The 12,135-nt window shown below is 37.9% G+C and overlaps 1 protein-coding gene across 1 annotated transcript; it reads left to right on the top strand.

The window, feature by feature from the left end:
* The first annotated feature begins 571 nt into the window (after positions 1–571).
* Or10n7 (olfactory receptor family 10 subfamily N member 7) lies at positions 572–1,489 on the top strand. Its single transcript, NM_001000468.1, has one exon. The coding sequence runs from the start codon at positions 572–574 to the stop codon at positions 1,487–1,489; it is 918 nt and encodes a 305-aa protein (NP_001000468.1).
* Positions 1,490–12,135: the final 10,646 nt, after the last annotated feature.

Genomic DNA, 12,135 nt, shown 5'->3' with positions numbered 1-12,135 from the left:
TATGTATGCATATATATGAATATGTATACATACATGTATATATGTATCTGTCTACATACACACATACACATACACTTACACACACATATATATTTGTGTGTAATACTATATAAGCTCCATTTTATGATTCATACTTAAAATTAGAGATGAGTGTCTCAAAGTTCAACTTTGATGTATAATTAAGCATTCTGATTAATGCTATTGGGTGATTTAAAATTCTCTAAAAGAAAAGAGAGAGAGTCTGGATTTTCATTTTGTGTTAATTTTAAACAATGGATTATGGGAGTTGGGTAAACCATGTCATTGGTACTTGGAACTCAACCTTCTAAACTTATCTCAGCATAGGGTTTTTTTTTTCCTGTTTCTATACATGCGTTAAAGAAAACCTATCTTTTTATATGAAGCCTATGTTTTTATTGTGCTATTATAACACAAACTACCTTGAAATTATTTCCTCTGTTATTTCTAAAGAAAAATTATTAAAAAATTAAGACAGTAAATACATTACTAATATCAACCTCTACATTTATATTTCCATGTTTGGGAAAATCCAAAACAGGCTTCCTGCACCATGGCAAATCGCACATTGCTGGATGAATTTATTCTCCTAGGAATACCCCAGACTCAAGGACTGGAGACTCTACTCTTTGTGGTGTTCTTGTTCATATACTTCTTCACCTTGCTTGGAAATTCACTCATCTTTACAGCAATAGTTTCTTCATCTTCTCTTCACACCCCCATGTATTTCTTCCTGGGACTTCTATCAATTTTTGACATAATGTTTCCATCAGTAACCTGTCCCAAGATGCTATTTTACCTCTCTGGCCAGAGTCCAGCCATCTCTTACAAAGGCTGTGTTGCACAGCTCTTCTTTTATCATTTTCTGGGTTCTACTGAAGGATGCCTCTACTCTGTGATGGCCTATGATCGTTATGTTGCCATCTGTCACCCACTAAGATACATGCTCATCATGAAACCTGGAGTGTGCCTGAGCTTGGTCACAGTATCCTGGTTGGTAGGATGTCTTCAGTCCAGCATCCTAACATTCTTTACATTTCAGTTAACCTACTGTGGTCCCAATCATGTCCACCATTTTTTCTGTGACATTCCCGCAGTTTTACCTCTGGCTTGTACTGACAACAAATTGGCCCAGAAGGTGGGTTCCATCAATGTTGGCTTTCTGGCTCTGATGCTTCTCTTCAGTGTTTGTGTCTCTTATGTACATATTGGAGTTGCCATTCTGAGAATCCGTTCAGCAGAGGGCAGACAGAAAGCATTCTCCACCTGCAGTGCCCACCTCACTGCTATTCTTTGTGCCTACGGACCTGTAATCATCATCTATCTGCAGCGCACACCAAACCCTCTGCTTGGGGCTGTGGTGCAGATATTAAATAATATTGTCTCACCTATGTTGAACTCTTTAATCTATTCATTGAGAAACAAGGAAGTGAAGAGGTCCTTGAGAAGGGTGTTTCACACTTTAGCTTAGTTGTTCACAAATGAATTATGGAGTTCGTAATAGAATTTTAAAAATTATTTTGTGATATCACTGACCTCTAGTTTTAGTTTCTTAAACAAATCAGCACGCAACAGAGAAAAAAATTATTTACAAGATTTTATATTTTTTGTTTTGACTAGTATCTCATAATTGCAGCAATATACATTCTTATTCTCCGCCTTACCTGGGATAATAATCTGTTACCCTGATGAAAACAGCCGAGGTCTTACTTCTTGTCTCCATGATAGGCTTGCATTTTGTTGTGTTATTAAAAATAGAGAATAACTTTGACCTCTCTTTTACTTCTCTCTTTGTCAAGTCTGGCCTCACTTCAACTTCTATTGCACTTAGAATACACTTCTTCTTTCTGACTACTAACATTTTCTATCTCACGTTTATGGATTGTGAACATATATTTAGAGAATTAATTATTCTTCAGTCACTGAAATGAAAATTTTCACACGATTATCTTATTTAACTTTTCTACGATGGCCATAAACTAAAGTTTACACAATTTCTAAAGGGCTCTTAAGATGAGGTCCACAAACACCAAACAAGTTTGGTTCATCAGTCAGTAACCAGAGCTTTAATTTTAATGTGTTTGGCTTTGAACATTCTTGATGAAATTGGCAACACATACTTTACTTACTGTATCGTATCCTTGAACTCCACATTTTTACCCACTCAAGGACACTCATAAATAATTAAATAAAGGTAAGATTTAAACACACACACACAAACACACACACACACACACACACACACACACGTGCGCGTTGGTTCAGTCTTTAGGAGTAAAACTTCCTTGAATCACTTGCCTGACAATATGCCACTCATTGTCAACTCTCAAAACAACTATGACAGAAAGAAGTGGGTGAGAAAATGACTGGTAATGTTCACATATGCAGATATTTTGATATACTGACTCTGTCATCCCTGATTATTTTTGCTCTACTTTTGGCTCACCTATAGGAATAGTATAGTTTGTTTATCTGTGCCATAAAACCAGTGACATTAAAACCAGGCTTGGGTCAAATACTCTTACAGATTCCTCTGCCATGACTTAACCCCTATACTATGCTGCCAATGTCTTAAATTGCTCTCAATCTAAATCCCTGGGCATGACTTCTGCCCATTGCTATGGAATAGATCAAGATTGCTTCAGTAATTATACTTCTTTAATTTTCTCTCTAAGAAGAATTTTTATAACTGAACTTCTACCTGATCTGGACTCATGAATTACTTCTATTAAAGATGCCAGAATATAAAGCGTAAAATTGATATTGTTATGATTTGAAAGAGAAAAAGCCTCATAGACTCATACATTTGAGCTTTGTCCATGGTAGTTGTAACCATTTGGGAGGGATTAGGAGGTCTTCTCCTGTTGGATGAAGTGTCTCACTGATGACTGAGATTTGAGGAATAACTCTCAGTGTTCATGTCTGCCTCATGGATGTAGACCAAGATGTGAGCTCTCAATTGTTCCTTTGTTTAACCATCATGGGCTCTACTCCTCTAAGACCATAAGTTGAATTAAACATTTTGTTGTCTAGCTTGCTTTGGTCATTGTGTTTTATTCCAGCAATAGAAAACTACGAGAGTTCTGTTTATTGAGAATTCCACTCAGCACCAGATCTTATTTGCATGATATTTTAGTCACGTGTGAAATTTATTTCCATTTTTGTTTTTCCAAATGATCGTTAAAAAAAACCCAAAAATTATGACAAACATGAGAACATTCTTCCATTAAATGAAGTAGGAAGACAAATGAAACCATGCAGACAGAGATAAAGTGACGTGTGGAGCAAAATAATTATTATATGTTTCTCCTAAAAATAACTGACAAACATCTAAACCACAGGAAATCTTAGTCTCAAGTTATGATTATATATCCTAGACTACATTTGTTGTACTGATGGTTGGATACTGGTGTGAGAAACCATCATGTCATGACATCTAGAAAGGTTGAGCTATTCCACAGTACTTCTATTGACAATGGGATACCCATAGGACATGTCCAGTTAAGTCTTGTTGAATGAATTAGTAAATACCTCTTAACAACTCAATCTGTGATAGAAGGGCATATTTGTTGTCACAGAATGAAAACATGATTTAATGTTCCAGCTATATAACACCAATATATATACTAATGAAAAAATATAGCTAAATAAGAATGAAATATTTGGGTTTCTGGTTTCTGAGGTCTGAGCTGACCCCATGCCACAGCTGTCTGTATCAAGATCCTCAGGGAAGAGCTGGTCTCCCAGAATTGCTGACACATCCGAGAGCACAGGTGAGATCACCACTTCTGCTCATGTTCCTAGTCCAAGAGGAACCCACCTGGAGCCCTCAGGACACAGGAACTGAGAAGCAGTCTTGGACAGGATTCTTCCAGTTCCTGTCTGCACCCTGAACTGATCCTGTGCCACAGCTCTTTGTACACAGATCACCCTTGGAGAGAACTGGTCTCTGAAAAGTGCTGACACACATAGGCTTACAGAAGGGTCAAGCCACTTTCAGAGACAGAAAAACCAGCTAACACCAGAGATAAGCAGATGGCAAGAGGCAAGGACAAGAACCTAAGCTACAGAAACTAAGGCCACTTGACACCATCAGAACCCAGTTCCCCCACCGTAGAAAGCCCTGGATACTCCAATACACTGGAAAAGCAAGATTGTGATTTAAAATTACAACTTATGATGATGTTAGGGGACTTTAAGAAGGACATAAACAATGCCCTAAAAGAAATACAGGACAACACAGGTAAATAAATAGAAGCACTTAAAGAGGAAACACAAGAATCACCCAGACAGGTGAAGGAATTGAACAAAACCATCCATGATCTAAAATTGGAAATAGAAACAATAAAGAAATCACAAAGGGAAACAACCTTGGAGATAGAAAACCTAGGAAAGAGATCAGGAGTCATAGACACAAGCATTGCCAACAGAACACAAAAGATAGAAAAAAGAATCTTGGGGGCAGAAGATACCGTAGAAAACATTGACACAACCATCAAAGAAAATACAAAACAAAAAAAGCTCCTAAACCAAAAGATCCAGGAAATCCAGGACACAAGGAAAGGAGTAAACTTATGGATAATAAGTATAGAAGAGAATGAAGATTTAACACAATAAAGGGAAAGTAAATATCTTCAACAACATTATAGAAGAAAATTCTCTAACCTAAAGAAAAGATGACCATAAACATACAAGAACGCTACAGAACTCCGAATAGATTGGATCAGAGAAGAAATCCCCCCTGACTCATAATAGTCAAAACACTAATAGCACAAAACAAAGAAAGAATATTAAAAGCAATAAGGGAAAAGTTAAGTAATATATAAGCTCAGACCTATCAAATCAGACCTGACTTCTCACCAAAGACTATGAAAGCCAGAAGATCCTGTCCAAATGTGATACAAACCCTAAGAGAACACAAATGCCAGCCCAGGCTACTATGCCAGCAAAACTTTCAATTAACATAGATGAGAAATCAAGATATTTCATGACAAAACCAAATTTAAACAGTATAATTTCACAAATCCAGCCCTTACAAAAAATAATAGATGGAAAACTCCAACTCAAGGAGGGAAACTAAACCCTAGAAAAAGAAAGAAAATAATCTTTCAATGAACCCAAAAGAAGATAGTCACACAAACATAAATCTACCTCTAACCACAATGAAAAGAGGAAACAACAATCATTGGTCCCTAATGTCTCTCAATATCAATGTACTCAATTCCCCCAATAAAAGACACAGACAAGCAGACTGGATAAGTAAAGAGGACACAGCATTTTACTGCATATCAGAAACATACCCCAATGGCAAACAGACACCACCTCAGAGTAAAAGGTAAGAAAGCAGTTTTCCAAGCCAAGGGTCCCAAGAAAGAAGTTGGAGTAGCCATTCTATTATTGAATAAAATCGACTTTCTACCAAAAGTTATCAAAAAAGATAAGGAAGTTCACTTTATATTCATCAAAGGAAAAATCCACCAAGATGAACTATCAAATCTGAATATCTATGCTCTAAATGCAAGGGCATCTACATTCATAAAAGAAAACTTACTAAAGCTCAAAGTACACATTGCACATCACACAGTAATAGTGGGAGACTTCCACTCTCAGCAATGGCAAAGATCATGAAAATAGTAACTAAACAGAGACACAGACAAATAAGCAGAAGTTATGAACCAAATAATTTAACATATATCTATAGAACATTTTATCCTAAAGCATAAGAGTATGCCTTCATCTCAGCACCTCATGGAATCTTCTTCAGATTTGACCATATTATTGGTCACAAAACAGGCCTCAACATCTAGATACAAGAATATTGAAATAATCCCACCCATCCTATTAGATCACCCTGGAATAAGACTGGTCATCAATAACAACAAAAATGACAGAAATCTCACATACATGTGGAAGTTGAACAATTCTCTACTCAATGATAACTTCGTCAAGGAAGAAATAAAGAAAGAAAAGAAAGGCACAGCATGTCCAAATTTATGGGACACAATGAAAGCACTAAGAGGGAAATTCATTGTTATGAGTGCCTCCAAAAAGAAACTGGCAAGAGGATACACTCACAGCTTGACAGCACACCTGAAAGCCCTAGAACAAAAAGAAACAAATGCACTCAAGAGGAGTAGATGGCAGCAAATAATCAAACTCTGGGCTGAAATCAACCAAGTAGGAACAAAAAGAACTATACAAAGAAACAACAAAAACAGGAGTTAGTTCTTTGAGAAAATCAACAAGATAGATAAACCCTTAGCCATACTCACCAGAGTGAACAGAGAGCATATCCAAATTAACAAAATCAGAAATGAAAAGAGAGCCATAACAACAAAGATTGAGGAAATTTAAAAACATCATCAGATCTTACTACAATAGCCTATATTCAACAAAACTGGAAAATCTGGATGAAATGGATAGTTTTCTAAACAGATACCAGGTAATAAAGTTAAATTAGGATCAGATAAAACATCCAAAGAGTCCTGTAACTTCTAAAGAAATAGAATAAGACATTGGAAGTCTCTCACACAAAAGGAGCCCAGAATCAGATGGGTTTAGTGCAGAATTCTACGAAACTTTCATAGAACTAATACCAGTACTGTGTAAACTATTCCATAAAAGAGAAACAGAAGGAACACTACCCAATTTCTTCTATGAAGCCACAATTATGCTTGTACCTAAACCCCACAAAAACCCAGGAAGGAAAGAGAACTTCAGACCAACTTCCCTTACAAATATTGATGCAAAAATAGTCAATGAAATCTCACAAACCAAATCAAAGAACACATCAAAATGATCATCCATCATGACCAAGTAGGCTTCATCCCAGGGATGCAGGGATGGTTCAATATAAAGAAATTCATTAATATAATCCACTATGTAAACAAATTAAGAGAAAAAAACACATGATCATCTCATTAGACACTGAGAAAGCATTTGACAAAATTCAACACTGCTTCATGTTAAAAAGTCTTAGAAATATCAGGAATTTAAGGTCCATATCTAAACATAATATAAGGAATACACAGCAAATCAGTAGCCATCATCAACCTAAATGGAGAGAAACTTGAAGCAATCCCACTAAAATCAGGGACTAGCCTAGGATGCCCAAACTCTCCCTACTTGTTCAATATAGTACTCAAATTCATAGCCAGAGCAGTCAGACAACAAAAGGATGTCAAAGGGATACAAATTGGAAAGGAATAAGTCAAAATATCCCTATTTGCAGATGATATTATGTATACTTAAGTGACCCCAAAAATTCCACCAGAGAACTCCTGAATTTGATAACATACTTCAGCAAAGTAGCTAGATATAAAATTAACTCAAACAAATAAGTAGCTTTCTTCTACTCAAAGGATAAACAGGCTGAAAAGAAATGAGTAAAGCGACACCCTTTATAATAGTCACAAATAATATAAAATAATTTGATATCCTCTAACCAAGCAAGTGATATAAATCTATAAAGGTGATCCCCTCCACATCCATCCCTCTTATCCACCCACCCCCGACAATGCCCTACACTGGGGGTCCAACCTTGGCAGGACCAAGTCTTCCCCTTCCATTGGTGCCCAGCAAGGTCATCCTTTGCCACATACGCAATTGGAGCCATAGGTCAGTCCATGTATAGTCTTTGTGTAGTGGTTTAGTCCCTGGAAGCTCTGGTTGGTTGACATTGTTGTTCTTATGGGTTTGCAAACCCCTTCAGCTCTTTCAGTCCTTTTTCTAGTTCTTCCAATGGGGGTCCAGTTCTCAGTTCAGTGGTTTGCTGCTATCATTCACCTCTGTATTTGACATATTCTGGCTGTGTCTCTCAGGAGAGATCTATATCTGGTTCCTGTAAAACATGCAGTTCTTAGATTCATCTACCTTATGTTGTTTTGGTAGCTGTATATATATGGGCCACATGTGGAGTAAGCTCTGAATGGCCATACCTTCAGTCTCTGCTCTAAACTTTGCCTCCCTACCCCCTCCTATGAATATTTTCCCCTTATAAAGGAGTGAAGCATCTGCATTTTGGTCATCCTTCATCTTGAGTTTCATGTGGTCCATGGACTGCATCTTGAGTAATTTGAGCTTTTGGGCTAATATCCACTTATCAGTGAGTGCATACTATGTGTGTTTTCCTGGGATTGGGTTACCTCACTCAGGATGATATTTTCTAGTTCATTCCATTTGCCTATGAATATCATGAAGTCATTGTTTTTGATTGCTGAGTAGTACTCCATTGTGTAGATGTACCACATTTTCTGTATCCATTCCCATTCTTATCGACCTGTACAAAGCTCAAGTCCAAGTGGATGAAGGACCTCCACATAAAACCTGATACACTCAAACTAATATAAGAAAAGGTGGGGAAGAACCCAGAGCACTTGGGCACTGGGGAAAATTTTCTGAATAGAACACCAATGGGTTATGTTCTAAGATCAAGAATCAACAAATGGGACTTCATTAAATCACAAAGCTTCTGTAAGGCAATGGACACTGTCATTAGGACAAAATGGCAACCAACCAATTGGGAAAAGATATTTACCAATCCTACATCTGATAGAGGACTGATATCCAATATATACAGAGAAGTCAAGAAGTAAGACTCCAGAGAATCAAATAACCCTATTAAAATGGAGTACAGAGTTAAACAAAGAATTCTCGTCTGAGGAATGTTGAATGACTAATAAATACATAGAGAAATGTTCAACATCCTTAGTCATCAGGGAAATGCAAATCAAAGCAGCTCTGAGACTCCACCTCTTACCAGACAGAAGGGTTAAGAAAAAAAAAAAGGAACTCAGGTGACAACAGATGCTGGTGAAGATGTGCAGAAAGAGGAAAACTCCTCCATTGTTGGTGGGATTGCAAACTGGGACAATCACTCTGGAAATCAGTCTGGAGGTTCCTCAGAAAATTAGGCATTGCACCAGTGGAGAACCCAGTTATACCATTCCTGGGCATATACCCAAATGATGTTCCAACATATATCAAAGAGACGTGCTCCACTATGTTCATAGCAACCTTATTTATAATAGCCACAAGCTGGAAGGAACACAAATGTCCCTCAACAGAGGAGTAGATACAGAAAATGTGATACAACTCTACAATGGAGAACTACTCAGCTATCAAAAACAATGATTTCATCAAATTCTTAGGCAAATGGATGGAACTAGAAAGTATCCAAGTGAGGTAACCCAATTACATAAAAACATACAAGGTATATACTCACTGTAAGTTGATATAAGCCCAAATTTCTGGATGACCCAAGATGCAACCCAGAGATCACATGAAGCTCAAGAAAAAGGACTACCAAAATGTGAATACTTACATCCTCCTTAGAAAGGGGAATAAAAATATTCACAGGAGGAAATATGGAGACAAAGTTTGGAGCAAAGACTGAAAGAAAGGTCATCAGTAGACTGCCTCACCTGCAGATCTAGCCCATATACAGCCACCAATATTGCTGATGTCAAGAAGTGCCAGCTGACAGGAGCCTGATATAGTTGTCTCCTGAGAGACTGTACCAGAGCATGACAAATAGAGGTGTATGCTTGCAGTCAACAATTGAATTGAGAACATGGTCCCTATTGGAGGACTTAGAGAAAGGACTTAGAGAAGGAGCTGAAGGGGTTTGCATAACAAATATACCAGTCAACCAGAGCTTTCAGTGATTAAACCACCATCCAAAGAGTACACATGGACAGACCCATGGCTCCAGCTGCATGTGTAGTAGAGGATGGGAAGAGAAATCCTTGGTCTTGGCAAACCTCGATGCTCCAGTATAGGGGAGTGTCATGGTGGGGAGTTGGAAGGGGGTAGGTGGTTGGGGGAACACCCTCATAGAAGCAGGATGGGGGAGAATGGGATAGAGAGTTTCTAGAAGGGAAGCTGGGAAAGGAGTTAATATTAAAATGTAAATAAAAATATCCAATAAAAAATAAAATATGATACACATTTTTTCATCACTTCATAATCTCCTTCTAAATCAGTACTGAATTGACTGTGAGGAAATAAAAGGGAAAACATATTAACAGTTTCTAATGCCTATAAAATACATACATAAACTAATGGATTCCTTTTAAAATCTTTCCTCATCAGAAATTAAAAAAAAACAATTTGAAAAAGCAAATAATTTGACAGAAATAGAAACAGAGTATTAAATTTCATTCTCATAGGAAATAGAAAGAATAAAACATTAGAAAAACCTACATATTATTTTTAATCTCCATATAGATGTGTTTCAAATGGATGTTTGAAATAGTGTTTCATAAATATTGAATGGTATTATCACATGGTGGGGACTTTCACTACTATCTCTATAAGTTTTCCTTTAATTATTTGTAATACTTTATAGGCATTTTTTAAGTAGAAAAAAAGATACAGTAGAATGACACCTACTGATGTGGATTATCTTAGTGAAATATGTGTTAGAAAAATGAGCGTAATTTCTTTTTTTTTTTTTATTAACTTGAGTATTTCTTATATACATTTCGAGTGTTATTCCCTTTCCCGGTTTCCGGGCAAACATCCCCCTCCCCCCTCCCCTTCCTTATGGGTGTTCCCCTCCCAACCCTCCCCCCATTGCCGCCCTCCCCCCATAGACTAGTTCACTGTGGGTTCAATCTTAGCAGGACCCAGGGCTTCCCCTTCCACTGGTGCTCTTACTAGGATATTCATTGCTACCTATGGGGTCAGAGTCCAGGGTCAGTCCATGTATAGTCTTTAGGTAGTGGCTTAGTCCCTGGAGGCTCTGGTTGCTTGGCATTGTTGTACTTTTGGGGTCTCGAGCCCCTTCAAGCTCTTCCAGTTCTTTCTCTGATTCCTTCAATAGGGGACCTATTCTCAGTTCAGTGGTTTGCTGCTGCCATTCGCCTCTATATTTGCTGTATTCTGGCTGTGTCTCTCAGGAGCGATCTACATCCGGCTCCTGTCGGTCTGCACTTCTTTGCTTCATCCATCTTGTCTAATTGGGTGGCTGTATATGTATGGGCCACATGTGGGGCAGGCTCTGAATGGGTGTTCCTTCAGTCTCTGTTTTAATCTTTGCCTCTCCCTTCCCTGCCAAGGGTATTCTTTTTCCTCATTTAAAGAAGGAGTGAAGCATTCACATTTTGATCATCCGTCTTGAGTTTCGTTTGTTCTAGGGATCTAGGGTAATTCAAGCATTTGGGCTAATAGCCACTTATCAATGAGTGCATACCATGTATGTCTTTCTGTGATTGGGTTAGCTCACTCAGGATGATATTTTCCAGTTCCAACCATTTGCCTACGAATTTCATAAACTCGTTGTTTTTGATAGCTGAGTAATATTCCATTGTGTAGATGTACCACATTTTCTGTATCCATTCCTCTGTTGAAGGGCATCTGGGTTCCAGCTTCTGGCTATTATAAATAAGGCTGCGATGAACATAGTGGAGCACGTGTCTCTTTTATATGTTGAGGCATCTTTTGGGTATATGCCCAAGAGAGGTATAGCTGGATCATCAGGCAGTTCAATGTCCAATTTTCTGAGGAACCTCCAGACTGATTTCCAGAATGGTTTTACCAGTCTGCAATCCCACCAACAATGGAGGAGTGTTCCTCTTTCTCCACATCCTCGCCAGCATCTGCTGTCACCTGAGTTTTTGATCTTAGCCAATCGCACTGGTGTGAGGTGAAATCTCAGGGTTGTTTTGATTTGCATTTCCCTTATGACTAAAGATGTTGAACATTTCTTTAGGTGTTTCTCAGCCATTCGGCATTCCTCAGCTGTGAATTCTTTGTTTAGCTCTGAACCCCATTTTTTAATAGGGTTATTTGTTTCCCTGCGGTCTAACTTCTTGAGTTCTTTGTATATTTTGGAAATAAGGCCTCTATCTGTTGTAGGATTGGTAAAGATCTTTTCCCAATCTGTTGGTTGCCGTTTTGTCCTAACCACAGTGTCCTTTGCCTTACAGAAGCTTTGCAGTTTTATGAGATCCCATTTGTCGATTCTTGATCTTAGAGCATAAGCCATTGGTGTTTTGTTCAGGAAATTTTTTCCAGTGCCCATGTGTTCCAGATGCTTCCCTAGTTTTTCTTCTATTAGTTTGAGTGTGTCTGGTTTGATGTGGAGGTCCTTGATCCACTTGGACTTAAGCTTTG

This window comes from Rattus norvegicus, chromosome 8 (assembly GCF_036323735.1).
Source record: "Rattus norvegicus strain BN/NHsdMcwi chromosome 8, GRCr8, whole genome shotgun sequence".
Lineage (NCBI taxonomy): Eukaryota > Metazoa > Chordata > Mammalia > Rodentia > Muridae > Rattus > Rattus norvegicus.
Note: the sequence above shows the minus strand (reverse complement) of the source record. Positions and strands in the feature narration are given on the sequence as shown.

Excerpts from the sequence above, each read along its gene's own strand:
- Or10n7 (NM_001000468.1), top strand. The coding sequence starts at position 572 with ATGGCAAATCGCACATTGCTGGATGAATTTATTCTCCTAGGAATACCC.